Here is a 22,699-nt window from a genome sequence, read left to right as displayed (position 1 = left end):
AAAAGCGCATACAGAGCACAGGATTAAAAGATTAAATCACAGGTGATACTGAATACTGTCTCACATCTTATATATAACGATAGATGCATCATTCTGTCCAAAACTGTGATGGGCGGCGCCGGCTTAATGTGGCACCTGAGCCAGTGCATGCGCAAAGTGCACTACGGCACCATTTTATTGAAGAATTGTACTATGTCAACATAGCAGTGCACCTGCGCAGGCCATCGCTGTTATCCCTATGACCAGCGCTTGCGTACTGCTATGCTGATGTTGCAGTACATTACTTCAATAAAATGGAGTTAGAGTCAGCGCGTGCGCATACTGCGGTCTCCGGCACCATTTTATTGAAGAATTGTACTATGTCTACATAGCAGTGCACCCGCGCAGGCCATCGCTGTTATCCCTATGACCAGCGCTTGCGTACTGCTATGTTGATGTTGTAGTACATTACTTCAATAAAATGGAGCTGCAGTCAGCGCATGCGCATACTGCAGTCTCCGGCGCCATTTAATTGCAGACACTGTATATGTGAATTCGCTGACACAGTGTCTTTACAAAAATGGTGCAGGATGGAGTGTTATGTGCACGCACTAACTCCGGCACCATTTTATTGAAAAATTCTTCAAAAATGCCCACACCGTAGTGCACAAACACTGGCCATTACCATTATGCCTATAGCTGGCGCGTGTGCACTGCTAAGCTGACATTGTAGTACATTACTTCAATAAAATGTACCAAAAAAATACACACCACTTGTGTATAAAACGGGTTCAATAGCAAGTAATTATGTATCAATCTACTCAGCTCCCCCTGTTGTATAACATGGTGCCTGCAGATTGAACTTCATTTTCATGGCGGCCGACAGGTTCTCTTTCATTAGAGCTTTCATAACTCTTGTTTTTGGTTCTGGATTATTACAGAAAGATAGACAAGTTTAGGTAGTGAATCTGTCATTATTTCCCATCCTGACTTTCTGTGTAGACCCCAGTCAGTTGTAATAGGCAACTTGTGGAGGTAAGCAAAAGTCAGGCCTGTGCTCAACTGAGCAGGGTTAAATTTGTGGGCTTTTTTACTTGGATTTTTTTGTATTTATTTAGTACATTAACAAAAAGGAGCAGCAGCAACTGCACTAAAGCATACAACTATCTCTAACAGCTATCTCTAACTGTATCGGTCCCACTTTTGCCTGTGTTTATGCAGCTAATCTTCCACAATAGACATACAAATTACTGAGACATTTCAAAGTATTTTATAGAAACATAAGTAGAAATAGTCTCTTCCCTTAGGGTGTTGTCCACTCCTCTGAGAAGGCTCAGAAGATTTTGGAACATGGCTGCGGGGAATCACTTCAGAACCTGCAATTTGCCATCAATAAGAACATAGGTTTGTATTTTAAAGCTGTTCTTAGCGGAAGAAGATTATGGGAAAACTGGAGGTTTTTATTGCTCCCTTAGGCAGTTTAAAACGTAGTAGTCTGCGCAACTGAGGGCATTACACACATAAGCACTTAGATGTCCTACTCTGTGAGCCAGTGTAGCAGTAACTTGGGATTACAAATTATGACATTCCTAGGAAGATCTGCACCAACTATCATATAAAATCCTGTTAAAGAGACCAAACTGCTGTCAGTGGATTGCATCTGTCCATGGCCTTTTTTAATTTTAAAGTTAACTGAAAACATAAAAAAAAACCTAGATGTACACAGGAAAATTGCCAAGGAAAATTGCCCACACAGAAAATTGTCTACATGGAAAATTGCCCACACAGAAAACTGCCCACACAGATAATTGCCCACATGTACAAAATAACAACAGATTATTAAAACAGTTTACTTACCCCTTCACAACATCAGCTGTACATGTATGGCGCATGTTGGAAGCGGGTGTATGTGTAAGGGTCAGCCATGGCGGTATTCGTGGCTGAGAACTTCTGCTCCATCACACCCAGGCCTCCCCTCACATACACTCCACGACTCCCAGTTGGCATACCTGCTGCTCCTTTAGTAAGTGCACCTGTGTCTCCAGGTCCAATTCCTACAGAGTCTCCTCTCTTTTGCAGGGGACTCTCGTTGGTCGATTTCACACAAACAGAGACACAGTCCCGTTGAATGCTTGAACAATGAACTTTACTTGAAACAGGCACATAACGGTTCTTTTCAACGTTTACATCAGGCTTTACAATACACAGTTCCTTCTCTGTCCCTGTCTCTTTCCTTGTCAGCATTTATATCAGGCTCTGCATTACAAAGCTGCTCCTCTTTCTCTGTCTTTCCTTAATCTTTACTAAGCTCGCTTCTGGAACAGACCGTGTTTATCGGTCCTCCAGCATCCTCTGTGCCCAGTCTTACTTTAGCGGGAGTCCCCTTCAACCATTTTGTCCCGGTCTCTGAGACCGGAATGACCATCCACGCAATAAGCCGCCACATTGTGAGTGACTTATCCGTACTGCCAAGTTCTTTTCTAGCACCTACAGCTGCAATCCCACTTATACTGTGCTGTCAGCGACTCTTCCAATGCCTTCCTTCTCTCTCTCTCATAGCCTTCCTGGCCCTGATACTGGCTGACTGGACCTTGGACTTCTGCAGAGCTGACTGCCCTGGCAGGGCGCTGCCGCCCAACTGATTCAAATTCTCAGCTGTTCTGAACCCTGTCACTAGCTCCTCCCACATTAAACTTTTTGCTGAAACTCTCTAACCCCACCTAGTGGATAAACTAGGGAACTACGCTTACTCTATCTACATAACAGTAATATTTACAGACAACTCCTTGCGTTCCTTACATTTCAAGTGGTCTCAAGCAGAGAGCCCACTCCATACCCAGCAGGTGATGGCTGTGTATTATAACCAGGACCTGCCGATAACAATCACGGGTGGAGCACAGGGTGAGGGGGTTGGTAATAATGTTATATCTGTACAGCCACGGTCACACTGTACACATCGATAAAACATATTACATGACTTGGGGGGAGGTGACAAATGTTATTTTGCCCATGTGGGCAATTTTCTGTGTGGTAAGTTTTTCATGTGGCCAACTTTCCATGTGGGCAATATTCTTTGTGGGCAACTTTCTTTGTGGGCAATTTCCCTGTGGGCATTCATGGCTGTGGGCTTTTTACTGTGGGCACTTTTCTTTTGGGAATTTTTTTTGATCACTACTATCAATATCTGACAGTAGCTGCTCCCAGTCAATATATTGAATTGAAACATTCGACCAGAGATTTAAAATTAAGTGTTTTTCACCTTCCCACCTGAAATGTTTTTTTTTAAAGTTTAAGCAAAATGGAATTATATTGTGGTCACTGGGGCGAAGGATTTTGCAGACACTGAGACTTCAAACATGTTCTGCATTGCTAGTAATGATCAGATCCAAAAGAGCATTGCCTTTGCAGGTCTTGTACAAAATGGCTCATAATATTATTCTGCAAAAAGCTGAGGAATTCTTTTGGAGACTAAAGCAGAACCATAACCTCAGTCAATATCTGGATAGTCAAAATCTCCCATAATCACTACTGTGGAAAACTCTGCAATCCGTAAGATATGATTTTACAGATGACTGAACTGCACCATTAAATGTTATCAGTTTACTTCCCTTTAGATTTCCACCCAGAAGGTTTCAAGTCCTCACAATTACCCTACCCTATTGCCTCTTCCACATTCACTTTTATATCACTGCTAACACAAAGACAAACTCCTCATCCTTTCCAATTTGCCGTCGTTCAAAAAGAGCTAGAAAACATGCAGATTTACAGACAAATATTGTGAAAGGTCTAACCATGTCTCAACGTCAGTAACTACATCAATTTGTTCCTGTAATTCCAAAGCCCCCAAGCTCTCACATTTTCCATGCTAGAGTCTAAAAGTTTCTGTCCAGTTTTCAATATTTACTTTCAGAAATGCAATTTTCTTAAATTGTGATGATACGTTTGCCTTCACTGTTTGTAACAGATGGATCTCACTATTCCCTAAATTATTCTTTCTCCCTCAGTCCATTTTCCCAGCCTCTCTTACCTATCTATACTATTAATTTTCGCCTTGTCTTACTGCAATTGAGCCTAATTTAAATACTTTGCCAGTGCCACTCCTGCCAGAATTCTTTTCATCTAGACGGAAAACCTCCTTACATTCAAGCACAAATTATCCCATGAATAATGATAGTACCCCAATCCTCTATAAACCCAATTGTTCTTTTCTACACAAAAACTTAAAGTGTTTGTGTTCAGGAAAAAAAGAGCAAAAACATGATCTGACTTTTTCTGTAGCAAGTCATCGAAGCCCCATTACCTTTTCATTCTCCTTCCCATGACTACAATCTTCCTTGGGATCTGTTATTACTTACATACTGAACATCTCGCTAGCTTTCATTATATGCCTCAAGGCTATAAAATGTTTTGGAGGGGCCTAGTCAAAGCCCAGACCTTAATCCATTTGAGAATCTGTGGTCAGACATGAAGATTGCTGATCTCCAGAGGAAACCATCTAACTTGAAGGAGCTGGAGCAGTTTTGACTTGAGGAATGGGCAAAAATTCCAGTGGCAAGATGTGGAAAGCGCAGAGACACTATCCAACCCGACTTGCAGCGGTAATTGCCACAAAAAGGAGGCTCTAGAAAGAACTGACTTTAGGTGGGTAAATAGTTTTGCACAATGAAGTTTTCAGTTATTTTGTTCTATCTGTTGTTTGCTTCACAATCACAATAAAAATTAAACCAAATATTGACCATTGTAGGCATGTTCTTTACATGAACTGATGCAAACCCTAAAAAGACAGTAAAATTCCAGGTTGTGTTGTAGCAAAACTCAAAAAATGGAGTTGACTACTTTTGCAAGCCACTGTAAATACATGTTTTTAAAAATGCTTTTTTCACTTCCGGACATGCGCCATGCGCTTCTGAAGCTAAGAAGTGTACACCTGTTTACAGAGGCGCACTGACGTGGGCGAAAAGAGTCACGCAGATGCGCGAGATTTGCATCAGCTGGCGATGGCATCGGCACTTGCAAATCATGTTGTTATCATACCCACAGGTTGAATAATTATAATACAAACTACACAAATCAAGACATAGTTAATTGCCGCACTCAACCAATCTACAGATTTAAATTTGGCAGCAACAACTTTTGTTCTTTAACTCCCATTTTTGCTCACAAGCCACTTTATTCAATAAATCCCTCACACTGTTTCTTAATGTGGGTTCCTCCCAAAACAAATCTCTAAATATTATATCTAGAGCAGACTGAATTCACATTAAGTAAGGAAATGTACAATATGTGCTTGATTTAATAGACTCCTGGTGGCTTAAATTTTGCAGGATGAGGTCAAATTTTGCAGCAAATTGGGTACATTTTTTTACATATCATACTGCTTGCAGCCTGGTGAAAAAGGAACGCGTCTTCCTACATTAAGGCATGAGCTGACAACATGCATACAAAAATCCTAAATTTAGAATATAGAATTTTTATATTTAGTTATACAATGTATAAATGTTAAATGTTAGAGCTTTTGACCCCAATGTAAGTATATATACCTATTCTACAAATAATCACTATCCAAAACATTTTTTTATATATGAACTTTAATAATATACATATGTGTTCATTTATAAATATCCACATGAATTGTTATGCAACATTGTAATTTTGCAACAAAAATTCAATATGGAAAGGCCATCTTAGCTGATGCACTGTTTCTGGTCTGATTTCACAATTCCGTAATTGAATTATGAAGCTGACAACAAAGGACTCATTAAAATGAGAAGCTGCATTACATCCCTCTCACCATGCAATACAGGCGAGTTAATACATTTTTTACTGCTCTGCCTAGAAATGGAAAATCTCAGTTCGGTGCATATTTGTTATAGGAGGAAAATCTCAAGAGTGAACATGAAAGTGAATGTTAAGAGTGGGGCATATACTTCACATAATCATATATTTATTGCAGCATGTAGAGGTTTAAACATTCTTTATTACGATGAGGGCCTTTGAAATTTTTATCGTTGGTGAAAAATAGAATTTATTTAATTGCTCAAAAAGAGTAGAAAGAACAGATGAATTAAAACCATCTCTTGGGATACAAAGACTTTAAACCTAATTTCAGGCCACCGCTGGATCTGAAATTATTGGTTGGTCTGTTAACTATGCATGAGAAGCCAGGCATCGTCCTCAGCAATGAATGATCCAAACTTTTTCTGCAGATTCTGCCTTAGGCTTTGTTCACATCTGCTCAGGTATGATTGAAGAGGCAGAGTAAAGTGGAAATTTGCTTTATGGCCAATCAAGAATTATAATGGTGAAGCAGAGCGCCATCTCCCAGGTTTGGTAGCATGCGTGAAAACTCAAGCATAGAATCGGATTTGCACTTGTAGCCTCTACTTATATTACTACTCTTTTATATGCTTGGTCTAAGGAGGTAGCAGGAGCTTCTGATTCCTAGGAGACCCAGTAAGCTCTGCTCTACAGCCTGGAGACTGCATTTCCTCTGTAACTGGGGTGAATAGACCAGCCCCAGTTATAGGGCAAATCATACAAAAAAAGTTCAGGATTTTTCGCGTTTTTTTGCTATAAAAACGCTTAAAAAACGCATACATATGCATCCCATCATGATGCAAAGATGCATCCCATCTTTTTTAATGCATTCCGCAATTTTTGTGCATATATTGCGTTCTTTTCCGCAAAAAAAAAACGCATCGCTGTAAAAAACGCTGCATGTTCATTAATTTTGCGGATTTTTTGTCAGACCAGAACAGACCATGTTTCTGCACGGTCAGACACAGCTATTACACAGCAGGGGAACAATTATAAGATTATCTCAGCAGAGGGACAATTGTTTTAACAAATCCAATTGTGGAACATATCTTATTCCAAGATGTATTGATTAAGGTGTATTTTGTGGGAAAACCCCATTAAGTTTTAGAACATGGCAAGCAGAACAATGTTCTTGTCTGTGGTACTGTTTTTTTTTTTGCTTCTGTGAGGAGCAATGCAGGAAATGACAACATACCGTAATTATGAACTAACCTCTATGGTTGGTAAAATATTTGAAGGGTTTCTGAGGGATGTTATTCTGGATTATCTCAATGAGAATAACTGTTTAACTCCATATCAGCATGGGTTTATGAGAAATCGCTCCTGTCAAACCAATCTAATCAGTTTTTATGAAGAGGTAAGCTATAGGCTGGACCACGGTGAGTCATTGGACGTGGTATATCTCGATTTTTCCAAAGCGTTTGATACCGTGCCGCACAAGAGGTTGGTACACAAAATGAGAATGCTTGGTCTGGGGGAAAATGTGTGTAAATGGGTTAGTAACTGGCTTAGTGATAGAAAGCAGAGGGTGGTTATAAATGGTATAGTCTCTAACTGGGTCGCTGTGACCAGTGGGGTACCGCAGGGGTCAGTATTGGGACCTGTTCTCTTCAACATATTCATTAATGATCTGGTAGAAGGTTTACACAGTAAAATATCGATATTTGCAGATGATACAAAACTATGTAAAGCAGTTAATACAAGAGAAGATAGTATTCTGCTACAGATGGATCTGGATAAGTTGGAAACTTGGGCTGAAAGGTGGCAGATGAGGTTTAACAATGATAAATGTAAGGTTATACACATGGGAAGAAGGAATCAATATCACCATTACACACTGAACGGGAAACCACTGGGTAAATCTGACAGGGAGAAGGACTTGGAGATCCTAGTTAGTGATAAACTTACCTGGAGCAGCCAGTACCAGGCGGCGGCTGCCAGGGAAACAGGATCATGGGGTGTATGAAAAGAAGTCTGGATACACATGATGAGAACATTATACTGCCTCTGTACAAATTGCTGGTTAGACCGCACATGGATTACTGCGTACAGTTATGGGCACTGTTGCTCAGGAAGAATATAACAGAACTAGAGTGAGTTCCATGGAGGGCAACAAAATTAATGAAGGAAATGGGGAAACTACAATACCCAGAGAGATTAGCAAAATTAGGATTAATCTAGAAAAAAGACGACTGAGGGGCAATCTAACAACCATGTATAAGTATATAAGGGGACAAAACAAATATCTCTCTGAGGATCTGTTTATACCAAGGAAGATGACGGTCACAGGGGGGGCATTCTCTGCATCTGAAGGAGAGAAGGTTTTTCCACCAACATAGAAGAGGATTCTTTACTGTTAGGGCAGTGAAAATCTGGAATTCCTTGCCTGAGGAGGTGGTGATGGCGAACTCCATCTCAGGGTTCAAGAGAGGCCTGGATGTCTTCCTGTAGCTTAACAATATTGTATCTTACAGCTATTAGGTTCTTTAGAAGGACGTAGATCTGGGGATTTATTCTTACAGAATATAGGCTGAACTGGATGGACAAATGTCTTTTTTTGGCCTTGCTAATTATGTTACTATGTAGTAACTCATCAAAATTGGATATTACTCCTTTATACAGACCTTTATACAGATTTCTTGACATGTCTTTTCAGCTTCTGTTTCTTGGAGGAACGGGAAATGATGTATGTGCCTTTTAATTATCTCTTCTTAATCTGTTGGTTACCTGGAATTGCAGCTTTAGCAGCTTCTACAACCTGGTGTGGACAGTGCTCTTCATCATACTTAAGCAAAATATTGATGGGGAAGAGTACAACACTTTCCCACAAGCAAGAGATAAAGCACTGATTAGAAAGCTACACAGCTTTGGAGTAGTTAAGGCTTAGTTCCCACAATGAGTATTTGGTGTATTTTGCATGCTGTGTATTTTCACTTATAGGGCTCTCATTCCCATTGTACTCTTTTTCATGTAGTACAAACTGACCTGTGGTGCGCGTTTGAAATCTGCAGCATGTCAATTTACTTTTTTTTTTAGGAAAACATATGTTTTATTTGTGGATTTTTCCCATACACTTGAATAAGATGAGGAAAATCTGCAGGTAAAAAATGGATTTGTATTTTTATTGTATGGAAATGCTCTAAAAACACATGTAATCCGCCTAAGACTTTATTAATAAAATGTTATTAAAGTTAGATAACAGGAAGTATAAAAAACAAAGCAGCTTCATTTAAAACATCACACACCAAAGCAGAAACCACAGAAAAAAAGACACAATAAAAAGCATACTAATACCTTAACGAACACTGGTATTTTGGTATTGTCGTTTTTGTTTTTTGCTCCCCTTCTTCCCAGAGCCATAACTTTTCTATTAATATTGTCATGTCGGGGCTTGTTTTTGTGGGTCAAGTTGTACTTTTGAACAACATGACTGGTTTTAACATATCCTGTACTGGAAAACGGGAAAAAATTCCAAGTGCAGTGGAATTTTTAAAAAAAAAGTGCAATCCCACAGTTGTTTTTTTTTTACAATGTTCACTAAATGCTGAAGCTGACCTGCCAATATGATTCTCCAGGTCATTATGAGTTCATAGACACCTAACATGTCTAGGTTATATTTTATTTTAGTGGTGAAAAAAAAATGCACAGTTTGGTAAAAAAAAAATGGCGCCATATTCTGAAACCTGTAGCTTCTCCATTTTTTGTGCTCTTGGGCTTGGTTAGGGGCTTATTTTTTGCATGCCGAGCTGAGATTTTTATTGACACAATTTTGTTGTAGACACAGTCCTTTGATTGCCCGTTATTGCATTTTATTGCAATATAGCTGTGACAAAAAAACGTAATTCTGACGTCTTTAATTTTTTTCTTGTTCCGAGGTTTAGCGATCGGGTTACTTCTTTTTTTATATTGACAGATTAGGCAATTCTGAACGCGGGATATCAAATATCTGTATATTTGATTTTGTTATTGTTTTATTTTGAATAGGCAAAAGGGGGGTGATTTGAACTTTTATATTATTTTTACTTTTTTCTATTTTTTAAAACTTTTTAAAATGTTTTTGCATGTCTCTGCTGGAGACCTCTGGTTTTCACTTTGACCCATCAGTGACTCGCAATCATGTCACGGGGTCACTGATGGGCAGGATTAGTGATGCACTTCTGGCAATTGCAAGTTAAATGCCGCTGTCAGAAATTGACAGTGAAATTCAACCAGTTAACAGCCACGGGTGGATTGCGATTCCACCCGTGGCTGTTGAGGGCACATGTCAGCTGTATAAATCAGCTGACATGTGCCTGGAAAGGTGAGGGCTCAGTGCCGGAGCCCGCACCAAACAGGGGGAGTCTGACATCAGCTTACAATTACGCCCGATGTCGGAAATGGGTTAAAAAAGACACACTAAAAATGCAATGAAAAAATCGAATTGGTGCAGCAATGCTGCAGAGAATCTGGAACATCAACAAGACACCAAGTAGTCATCATGGGAACTTAGCCCATCTAACAACTGGTATTTCAGTTCAGCCACACTGAAGGAAATGGGGCTGCAACACCACATCCAACATATTGACAGCTGTGGGAGTATTCCCCATTTCTAACCACATGTGTTGATTGGTTGTGCAAAAGGGGGTCTCATCATAGTACCACTCTTCCTTGGCTTGTTGATAATGGCTACAAAACTACTTAACAGGGTTGCCAAAATGTGAAAAAGATGTCTGCTTCCAAATATAATGCCACACCTGGTGGTGATGTAGATTTCCTCATTCCTTTTTAGTGTACTTGAACTCAAAAACTCCAGATACACGCCATGGACATAGCTGTTTGCGGAAAAAAAGCATCCAGAATCCTCTAAATTGGGACAACTTTTTTAATGTTATCTTGTACCACTGCAAGCCATTAGTACATTAATCAAGCATTTCTACAAAAAACTATATTTTAAATAAAGTTGAACGAAGATTAGAATTTCTGTAGATAGATTATGTAGAGACAGAAAACAATTATGGTACTCCTGTTACTCTGTCAATAATCAGTACATTTTCCTAAGCTTTAGTCAGCCATAGGGTGAAGGCAAGCGTTCAGCTAGCAAAATTAGGCTGTAAGTTCCCTAGATAACCAAAAATAATAATAATTATATATATATATATATATATATATATATATATATATATATACATATTGTCTTTAAAATAGATAAAACAGAGAACACTGATTGAGGTCAGCAGAGGAATAAAGAGTAACATAATAATGTGTTGCAAGTTCAAGGTCTAACGGCTGTTGGAAAATTGGGAGAGAGGATGACAGCTTGGAGGTTGTAGAATAACTATAAAAAAGGGAAAGAAGAAAATGCAAAAGAAAAGAAAATGTGTCAGGTAGTGATAACAGACGGTAACCTCAGTCATGGAATAAACTGGAGATACATGAAAAAAGAGAGTACAGCACCATGGAATCAATGGTGCTATATAAATAAATGATAATAATAATATGGAGAGATGCAATTCTGCTATAGGGACCAAAGGCTTATAAAACAGGTATAATTGGAGAAACTATTACAGCAAAAGAGAGAAAGGAAATAAAAGGTAACTTATGTATGAAGACTGATCTGTGATACAATTTGGAAATGTTAATATGACGCCAAAACTGACCAATAACATCGGAGGCGATGAAGTAAAGCAAGTATGGAGACCTGTAGTATACCGATAGACTGTCATGAACTACTTAGCCCACATTCAGTTTGGTGGTCTATAGGGACTCTGTCAGCACAGAATGACTGGTCAAAAAAAGGGCAGGGCTCTCATCAAGAGAATGCCAAGAGTGTGCAAAGCAGTCATCAAAGCAAAAGGAGGCTACTTTGAAGAACGTAGAATATAAGACATAATTTCAGTTGTTTCACACTTTTTTGTTAAGTATATAATTCCACATGTGTTAATTCATAGTTTTGATGCCTTCAGTATGAATGTACAATTTTCATAGTCATGAAAATACAGAAAAATCTTTAAATGAGAAGGTGTGTCCAAAGTTTTGGTCTGTACTGTATATATATATATATATATATATATACCGTATATACTCGAGTATAAGCCGAGATTTTCAGCCCAAATTTTTGGGCTGAAAGTGCCCCTCTCGGCTTATACTCGAGTCAAGGTGGGTGGCAGGGTCAGCGGGTGAGGGGGTGAGGGCGCTGAGGCATACTTACCTAGTCCCAGCGATCCTGGCGCTCCCCCTGCCGTCCCACGGTCTTCTGTGCTGCAGTTCTTCCCCTCTTCAGCGGTCACGTGGGACCGCTCATTAGAGAAATGAATAAGCGGCTCCACCTCCCATAGGGGTGGAGCCGCCTATTCATTTCTCTAATCAGCGGTGCCGGTGACCGCTGATAGAGGAAGAGGCTGCGGCACCGAAGACAGCTGTGACAGGCAGAGGGAGCCGGACGCCGGGACCAGATAAGTATGTAATATTCACCTGTCCCAGTTCCAGCTGCCTGATCAGTCAGAGTGGAGAGAGACGCCGGGACCGGACGCCGGAACGAGACGCCGGGAGCTGCAATCAAGAGAGGTGAGTTTGGCTTTTTTTTTTTATTGCAACAGCAGCACAGATTTATGTGGAGCATCTATGGGGCAGTATGAACGGTACAGAGCACTATATGGGGCAGTATGAACGGTGCAGAGCACTATATGGGGCACAGATATGGGACAGTATGAACGGTGCAGAGCATTATATGGGGCACAGATATGGGGCAGTATGAATGGTGCAGAGCACTATATGGGGCAGTATGAACGGTGCAGGGCAGTATATGGGGCACAGATATGGGACAGTATGAACGGTACAGAGCACTATATGGGGCACAGATATGGGGCAGTATGAACGGTGCAGAGCACTATATGGGGCAGTATGAACGGTGCAGAGCACTATATGGGGCACAGATATGGGACAGTATGAATGGTGCAGAGCACTATATGGGGCACAGATATGGGGCAGTATGAATGGTGCAGAGCACTATATGGGGCAGTATGAACGGTGCAGGGCACCATATGGGGCACAGATATGGGACAGTATGAACGGTGCAGAGCACTATATGGGGCACAGATATGGGGCAGTATGAACGGTGCAGAGCACTATATGGGGCAGTATGAACGGTGCAGAGCACTATATGGGGCACAGATATGGGACAGTATGAACGGTGCAGAGCACTATATGGGGCACAGATATGGGGCAGTATGAACGGTGCAGAGCACTATATGGGGCACAGATATGGGACAGTATGAACGGTGCAGAGCACTATATGGGGCACAGATATGGGACAGTATGAACGGTGCACAGCACTATATGGGGCACAGATATGGGACAGTATGAACGGTGCAGAGCACTATATGGGGCACAGATATGGGACAGTATGAACGGTGCAGAGCACTATATGGGGCACAGATATGGGACAGTATGAATGGTGCACAGCACTATATGGGGCACAGATATGGGACAGTATGAACGGTGCAGAGCACTATATGGGGTACAGATATGGGGCAGTATGAACGGTACAGAGCACTATATGGGGCAGTATGAACGGTGCAGAGCACTATATGGGGCACAGATATGGGACAGTATGAACGGTGCAGAGCACTATATGGGGCACAGATATGGGACAGTATGAACGATGCAGAGCACTATATGGGGCACAGATATGGGACAGTATGAACGGTGCAGAGCACTATATGGGGCGCAGATATGGGACAGTATGAACGGTGCACAGCACTATATGGGGCACAGATATGGGACAGTATGAACGGTGCAGAGCACTATATGGGGTACAGATATGGGGCAGTATGAACGGTACAGAGCACTATATGGGGCAGTATGAACGGTGCAGAGCACTATATGGGGCACAGATATGGGACAGTATGAACGGTGCACAGCACTATATGGGGCACAGATATGGGACAGTATGAACGGTGAACAGCACTATATGGGGTACAGATATGGGGCAGTATGAACGGTGCACAGCACTATATGGGGTACAGATATGGGACAGTATGAACGGTGCACAGCACTATATGGGGCACAGATATGGGGCAGTATGAACGGTGCACAGCACTATATGGGGCACAGATATGGGGCAGTATGAACGGTGAACAGCACTATATGGGGTACAGATATGGGACAGTATGAACGGTGCACAGCACTATATGGGGCACAGATATGGGGCAGTATGAACGGTGCACAGCACTATATGGGGTACAGATATGGGGCAGTATGAACGGTGAACAGCACTATATGGGGTACAGATATGGGACAGTATGAACGGTGCACAGCACTATATGGGGCACAGATATGGGGCAGTATGAACGGTGCAGAGCACTATATGGCACAGCTATGGGGAAATAATGAACGGTGCAGAGCACTATATGGCACAGCTATGGGGAAATAATGAACGGTGCAGAGCACTATATGGCACAGCTATGGGGAAATAATGAACGGTGCAGAGCACTATATGGCACAGCTATGGGGAAATATGAACGGTGCAGAGCACTATATGGCACAGCTATGGGGAAATAATGATCTATTTTTATTTTTGAAATTCACCGGTAAATGCTGCATTTCCACCCTAGGTTTATACTCGAGTCAATAGGTTTTCCCAGTTTTTTGTGGCAAAATTAGGGGGGTCGGCTTATACTCGGGTCGGCTTATACTCGAGTATATACAGTATATATATATATAGTGATCTGGTAAGCATGCGTTGATGGTTCACATGTACCTACAGGAGACAGAGCAAATGTTTCAATGTTTCTATTGCCTTTCTGCATCAGTGCATCGGTACTGTAGGACAAATCTGCAATGTTTACAGGGACTGTCAGCACAGAATGACTGTTCAATCCAAGTGCAGGCGCTCAGTGCATCAGGGCCAAGCATTTACCTACATCTTCCCACCTGCTTGCTTTTCCTCCTCATCTTCTCCCCCTCTGCTTTGATTAATAGCTCTGGCTTCATACAGCCAGAGAATGCAGGAGGTAGAAGGAAACCAAGCAGGTGGGAAGGTGTATATACATTTTTGGCCCCGCCGTAAATCACAGAGCGACAGTACTTGGTTTGATTAGCTATCCTGTGCTGACAGTCACTTCAATTACAGAAGCCTTGCCATTAAGTTTTTGTAATAATTGAATGTGTATATATTTGCATGTATATTGTGAGTGTAATAATATACTCATCTATTCCTGCCCTTTGTGGTGTCCTGCAACAATCGGACCACACACACACACACACATACAAATCTAAAACATTAGACTGCACTCAGACAATGGAGGAGATGGATACATTTCTCCGACATCTCCACACCCATATTGTGGCACTCTCATACGAGAGCATCGGATTAGAGTTGAGCGAATTTTTCAAAATTTGGTTCTGATTATGATCACAGAGAATATTGTTTTTGCAATATTCGTCGAACACAGCTGAACGTCATTGGAGTCAATGGGAGTAGAAATGAATGAATATATTCGGGACTGATCATCAAACATAAATTCGACACAAATAGGATACCAATATGGCATGAACATGGTGATTTCAGATTCGGCCACCGATTCCGAACATATTCGCTCAACTCTAAATTGGATCACAGTAAACAGAATATTTGCATATTCGGCCCGATTCTCTCGCATGAATCTATGCCAGTGTGAGCGAGCCCTAAGAGCCTTCCGTCTTACCCATAGAGTGAGCTGGCTAGTCACAATAGCGGTGACGTCAGTCAGAGGCGGTGCTGGACATCCACTGGAAAGAGTGGCGGTAGGTGAGTTTGTTATCACAGACAGACTATATTACATCCACACTATATTACATCCACATACACACATTTAATGAATGCAAAACTTAACGGAAGTGTTTCTTTAATTGTGTCCCAACTTTTAGGCTGTGTTCACACCGCATGTTTTCTGTGTTTTCACCAAAAGATGCTTTAACAATCTTCTCCAATCACTGCATTTTTTTATGCTATTTGCCCTTTATTTGATGCAAATTTGAAGCTTATTTTATGCTTTTTTAATACAAAAAAGCTTTGATTCTGCATTAAAAAATGCAGTTGTTTCTTCTCTGCACTTTTTCGAGCTCTCCATGGAAGCAAGTAAAGAAAAAAACGCACTACAAAACACACAAACTTAAACAGTGCCTACATCCACTTTGCCGGAACAATTAAATGCATCAGGTTTTCTGCACACCCTAACAAAAAAAAAGAAAAACAGTGGGAAAAAAACCTGCAGGATTTATTCTATGCTTGAACACAGCCTTATTGTAGTTATGGATGAGGATTACAGCTGCTATTTCCTTCACTGTAAAGATAAGCAATACATATGCAATCATTTCTAGAATAACATCAATAAGAAATATAAACTTTTCTATGACCGTTCCTTTTCATGCACTACCAGCTTTATCACGACATACCGTTTCAGATTAGTAACTATAAATTATCATGAACTGATGACCCCGGTGGGAGTGCAGCGTCGGAAGGAGGGGTATTTCTATCTAATTAAATCCTTGACCTAGGTCATTCCTCTTTAGAGTTGATTCACAAGCTGCAGATTTATTGCAAAAATTTTGGCGACTGATAATCAGTTCAATTCATCAGAAAAGGTTTGTTTTGGTGGCATTTACATAAATGGGACCTTATCTGCCTTATTCTGGCAGGGGAGAGCTCAGAATCGGTTATTATCAGGGAAGGAAAGTACCAGCATGGCTTATTGCAAACCCTTGGATCCGACCCTAAATATCTCCCTGAGCTGTTATGTACGATACTTACAACAGTTCTCCTACTAGAAACCTTGGTCGAAAAAAGCAATAAATAGAGATCTAATGAGAATACAATCCTAATTTTAGAGATTCATATAATTGTATGTTACTCGTCCTCTAAGGATCATAGAATAGTTTCCCTGTGATCAGCTGATGTGGAAAATGAAAGTGCACTATAACTATATTTATATTTCTGCGGTAGATCTGTGGAAACGTCATACCTGCTTTTAACTAAAGACATGCTGAACTCTAGTAGGCAGCATCTTTTCCAATAGTAATAGCCCTGGTGTAAAATATAATCAAGGTTGTCATTTGTATGGTCTTACTTTAAGGAGTGCGATATCAGCTTTATTGCAACCTTAGAAACACACTGCACTCATACATTTTATAGATTTCTCCAGTGAAAAGAAGTTATTGCCTATCCACAGGTTAGGTGATAATTTAGTGATCGGTGGGAATCTGAGGACATACATCGATCAACAGATAGGAAGACATTTCTCTCTGACACAATGTTGTGACAGTACGCTTGACCTTCGCTCCATTCATTCCCTATGTGACTGCCGAGAGCTATGCATTTTTTGCAGCCCAATAGCAAATTAATGGATCGACAGACATCTGACCTTGTGCTCCATTTTGAAAAGTGGATTAAAGATTCTAGTTTTGCCGATCAATGTGGATCAACCAACACTGATGAATTAGTTATCACTAGTGTTGAGCGATACCTTCCGATATTTGAAAGTATCAGTATCAGATGGTATCGGCCGATACCGGCAAAATATCGGATCTCGCCGATACCGATACCTGATACCAGTACAAGTCAATGGGACACAAATATCGGAATGTATCCTTGATGGTCCCCAGGGTCTGAAGGAGAGGAAACTCTCCTTCAGGCCCTGGGATCCATATTAATGTAAAAAAATAAAGAATAAAACTAAAAAACATGGCTATACTCACCCCTCCGAAGAACCCTGGCTGTTACCGCTGCAAGCGTCCGCCTCCGTTCCTGAGAATTGCAGAGAGTGAAGGACCTTGTCAGGTGAGGGGTGAGTATAGCCATATTTTTTATTTTTACTCTTTATTTTTTACATTAATATGGATTCCAGGCCCTGAAAGAGTTTCCTCTCCTCCAGACCCTTGGAACCATACGCACCACACACTCTGATACCGATTTCCGATATCACAAAAATATCGGAACTCGGTATCGGAATTTCCGATACAGCAAGTATCGGCCGATACCCGATACTTGCAGTATCGGCCGATACCCGATACTTGCAGTATCGGAATGCTCAACACTAGTTATCACCTATTCCCTAGATAGGTGGTAAAGGGATTCTAAGTGACAACAAGTCAACTAGTTTGTCCTTAGTTTTCACAAAACATGACTATAATTTCAGAAAAAAAGCTTTTTTGGATCTAGACCGTGATGGATAGTCAGAGAGTCATAGTGTCTATAAGTGTAAAAGATGGACTATAAACAGTGTTCTGTATCTACTGCTTTTCTTTCTCTTGCCACGATAGCACCAGAAGAAGAAGGTAGAGAAGAAGCGTCCATCAGACTGAGCATTTGTCTTAACAAACTGATAAGATATTAACGACCACACCCACATAATCTACCAATAAGAGGAAGAAAAAAAAAGATTGTCTTGGTACAAATATATGTCACTGAAGACATCTTATCTACCTGAATCTTCTTTCAACAGTAGATGCATCTTCTTCTCCACACAGGCCCCTGAAAATGTATGTACTTGGTCAATTATGCTGACGATAAGTATCAGTATGTATCAGGAATAATGAAAAGCTTTTCTTCTAATAATGTTAAGAGTTCAGCATAAACGAAGTCTATACATGGCAGTAAAGATTTGGGCACTCAGATAATGTGGTTGTCACAAAGGAGTGTCCTTAGTTTTGTCCCCATCCTCGATAAGCCTGAGGGTACATTTAGCAAATCAGAACACCTCCCTCTCCCATAGATTTAGTCCAGCCCATTGCATGGATACTCATATAGTCTAAATGGGAAAGAAGTGACTGATTAACCCCTCCCATCAGAATAAAAGCCGGCTGCCAAGGAGATCAGGAGCCAGAAAAGTAGCGATCACCAGATCAATGTCAACGTCAATGTTGTCATAATGAGTACCGGTAAATCATATGTCTATTTCGTGACTTAAGACGTAAAAGAAAATCCGAGAGAACTCAGAAATAGAGTTAAGAGGACAACCAGTACCAACACAACCTATAGCTATAACCAGTGTTTCCACTACTTGAACTAAACAACAGCTCAACATTTGAGACCTTTACCACTAAATCCTTCTTCTAAAGGTTTCCCAATAGCACAGAGTTTTCTAAGTCCGAGTTCAGAAGAAGAGATCCATAGTATTAGAGAAGGGTTCAAATTTTGTTGAACCGATGCAAAAAGAGCCCATTTAAATTTTTGGTCAGTTATGATACATTGCTTCATTTGGATTACTATTAAAAGGAGGAACTGAAACTGTCATATTTTCTGGCTTACATCCTGTGCAAAAATAGGCAAAAAGATGATACATTTGAAATATATTACACATATACAAAATGCATAAATGAAAAAGGGCACAAAAGTAAAATGATTTATATAAAAATCATCAATCAGTGTAGTTCTACGAGATTCAATCAAAATTCTGCATGTCACCACACTCCCCACCCAATTCCTGTAATTATGATAGCTCCTGCCTTTCCTCGGCATTAGATATAGCTTGCTAAAACTCCAGGGTGTGAGAACACAACTATATAGATCAATGACCAACTTACATCACACATATAAATACAATGACATGGCTGATCAACATTAGAAGGACAGTATCAGTCATATCACATATCACACATATCAAAAAACCCTTTTTTGACCTAGTAATGGAAAATCTATACATCCAATAAATATTCTATGTAACATATGTCAGGCATTATGTAACAGTCTGAAGCAGATACATACATTCTGATCCCTAATATGCTGAAGTCTTTCATAAATAATGACATATTACATCTGGCTCCAAATTTATATATGTGGGTTAACCAGGCATGACCCCTGAAAAAGTCAACTATGACCCTTGAATGAAAAGTCTACAAATATAGTCTTTTGGAACAAAATCCACAAAAATTGACTTGATTTTCGACAACGCCTTAAGAGATATAAAAAACAATTTAGCTAAACTCCCAAGACTCTATTTTTTGTCAATGTACTCCTGAAAAAGCACATAAATTACATACACATCTTATATATCCTTAGCAAAGCCAAAATATCCCAAATCATGGTACCTGTTTGAGCTACATGGTTCTTATAAGGACTAAAACATTACAAATTTATAGTTATATTCATACTCCACATTTTACATTCAGACGGCATTAATAAAAACCTTATAGGATTAGACATTGAAAATATGAACATATCCAACTTTTCTATTTTTTTGTTTTAAATCTTTCATAAAGCCAGCATGAGGGAGCCTGTGGCTAGCTGTGCCATAAACATGCACTGAACAAGTGTACTAGTCATATAAATATAAAAGCCAAGTACTGAAAATTCATTTCTAAGTATCCTGCATGAAAGGAGAGCAAATCAAAAGATTTACTGCCTCCTCTAATCCCATCCCAGCTTCTCCCCTTCTTTTAGCTGTAAATGCTTGGCTACTGTGTGAGAATGACATCCTGTTGATTTATAAAGTAAGGCACAGCAGTCAGCTCCAGCCCAATAACATTTCCACTGGCCTCTAGTGCCACCTAGCCATAGGATTTCACGTTTCATTTCATCATTGGTGCTTTCAGATTAACACAATATGCTCCATATTTATACTCCAGAAAACGTTATAGTATGTCATGGTATTGCTTGAGTTGAGTAGTACTTACGGTAAAAAACGTATTCTGTATAACTGGACCAGATCTTGTCATCAGTATACTGATTGACGAATGAAGCTGTCACCGAGGAGTTACAGGCTACCATATGGAATCCACACTCTGACAACATGTCAAATGCTCTCTCTAGATGCTTGAACTTGAGATAAAACCTTGAGGTGTATTTTTCTGGTGCTCGGTCTGGATCTCTGCTTTCATTTAACGTTTCTCCAAAAACCTCTTTGGCGAGAGAGATACGACCACAAACGAGAATTCTTGGAACCCTACGAAACTTTGCATCCGCTTGACTTTCTCGGCCCATAGTGCAAGATCCCCTGTAACCAACAGTGATGAAGCCCCATTTTCTGTCTGAAGGCATCAAAGAAGATGATGGGCATATTCTTGTTTCACTTCCTTGGGACACTTCCTCAAAGTCACTATGGCAGTAGTCATCAGGACTCTGTTTTACTTCATCAGGTGCTAAGATCTTCACAAGTTCAGGGAGCATAAAGTATTCAGCTTCTCTTTTCAATCTCCCTTTTTCTGGGAAGTGATCTGGCAAGACCACTTGCCTGTCTCTGAGGAAATCAAGCACGTAACGGAAAAGAAACCCATCTCGGTCAATAAAGAATCGTCCTTTGGCATCTTTGGCCAGGTCATTTATAGAGTCCCTTTTTGAGGTGAACATTTTCCAAAGCAAAGAATGGGGTATACTGGTCAACGTTGAATGGCGTGTAAAGTAAACTTGTCCACCGACATTTAATTCAACCACCTCTGGAAAAGATTGCAGGATAGTCCCTTGGTCTCTAGGTGGAGCATAAGTTCTGCAGTTTCCACTCAGAGCCATTGTGCTTTATTTTTTTTTTAACAGATTCCACTAATTATGGTACAAATTGTTCATGAATTTTAAAATCGAAATGAAAAATTGAAATCTATATTCCCAAGGTGCACCAACTCTCTGCTGATTCTTAATTTCTTGGTCATGAAGTCAGTTACAACTGGTGAGTAACATAACAGTCTATGTCCAAGATCAAATAGTAACTTGCTAAAAAGGCATAAAAAGGGTACACATCACCCTGAAGTCACTGGAAGCAAGGTCACGCTGAACGAACAGACGTACAAGGATCTGTCAAGAGAGAATATTTGTAAAGTTCTTAGGAAGTGAAAATTATAAAAATGGTATAAATCATATAAATTGTTTACGTACATAGAAAAATCTCTGCAAGTCATTTACATTATGGGAAAAAAAATGACATTTTATATAAGAGAAAATCTAGATTATAGTGATAAAATTACTGTACCTGTGTTGCATAATCCTTTCATATGGAAAAGATGACACTTTAGATACACAGTAATAGAAATAAATATAAAAAAAAATCGAAAAGTATGGGAAAGGTGTAGCTCCTTGCATGTGCGGAAAGTTGGCAGCTCCTGGGTAGCAGAGGTTATGATGCCTTTTTCAGTTGTAGTGGTCAGCAAAAAAGCTCACTAAAAAAAAGAAAAAAAAGGCTCCTTATATGGGGAGATGAAAAAGCTTTCTCCAGATGGGATGATGGTTTCTAAATGTCTTGTAAAAACCTCTCATTCATAGCAGGCAGCCAGCATGGAGCAGGGTGCACATCAGATACTCCAGGTACTAGCAGGAACATAGAGGCTATCATACTTCCAGGTAAGGACAGGAGCAGCAGGCAGGCAGGCAGCAGCAGCACCGGCTGATTATCCAGCTCTGGGTGCTCTGATGCTTGGTTGCTGAGCCTGCTCTAGCTGCTGCGCTGGGTGGATCCACAGTTCCCAGGGCTGTTCTGAGATGGTGCTATTTCAGCAGTGCAGGGAAGAAACCAACCAGGGAAATAACTATTACATCATCTTAAAGCAATATAACTGTGAAGGAGAAAATAAAAGCACAGGCTCCATTTGTGAGCTGTCAACAGACGCTTTTGCTCCAAACAGGTGAAAATATGAGAGTGCGAAGAGCAATTTTATGCCGTACCTATCCCCTGGGCGATTTAACCTATTAACCTCCATTTAAGTTGTCACATCAAGCATTGATTCTAATTGGTTATGTTGTTGCAGATTACAGCAATTAGGGACAAAGCTGTGCTTCGCAATTATAGCCTTATCTCATGGACTGCAAAATATATTTTATTCCAGCAGGCTGTTGTCACTGTTTTACTAGCAATAACAAGCCATTATGCTACAATTAGGGCTGCGATTTTACAAATCTCAGCACAAAATACTAAAAATCGACCGACTATTCTACGAGGCTGAAGAACGATGCTCTAACGTAGGA

General features: G+C 40.3%; 1 protein-coding gene across 3 annotated transcripts in view; it reads right to left on the bottom strand.

Annotated features, from left to right (window-relative positions):
• Positions 1 to 22,377, bottom strand: part of KCTD16 (potassium channel tetramerization domain containing 16) — a 435,667-nt gene extending 413,290 nt beyond the window's left edge. For 2 of the 3 annotated variants that reach the window (XM_069764060.1, XM_069764062.1), the window contains exons 1-3: positions 21,711 to 22,218; positions 20,425 to 21,535; positions 18,236 to 18,283 (exon numbers count right to left, since the gene is read on the bottom strand). In XM_069764060.1, the coding sequence (XP_069620161.1) occupies positions 18,236 to 18,283; positions 20,425 to 21,256 (880 nt within the window). In that variant the 5' untranslated portion in view covers positions 21,257 to 21,535; positions 21,711 to 22,218. Of the gene's footprint in view, positions 1 to 18,235; positions 18,284 to 20,424; positions 21,536 to 21,710 lie in introns of all 3 variants that reach the window. The other variant, XM_069764061.1, reaches the window with a different exon arrangement.
• Between the last annotated feature and the right edge of the window lie 322 nt (positions 22,378 to 22,699).

This window comes from Ranitomeya imitator, chromosome 4, assembly GCF_032444005.1.
Source record: "Ranitomeya imitator isolate aRanImi1 chromosome 4, aRanImi1.pri, whole genome shotgun sequence".
Taxonomy (NCBI): domain Eukaryota; kingdom Metazoa; phylum Chordata; class Amphibia; order Anura; family Dendrobatidae; genus Ranitomeya; species Ranitomeya imitator.
The sequence above is the reverse complement of the archived record's forward strand: the minus strand, read 5'-3'. Positions and strand labels throughout refer to the sequence as shown.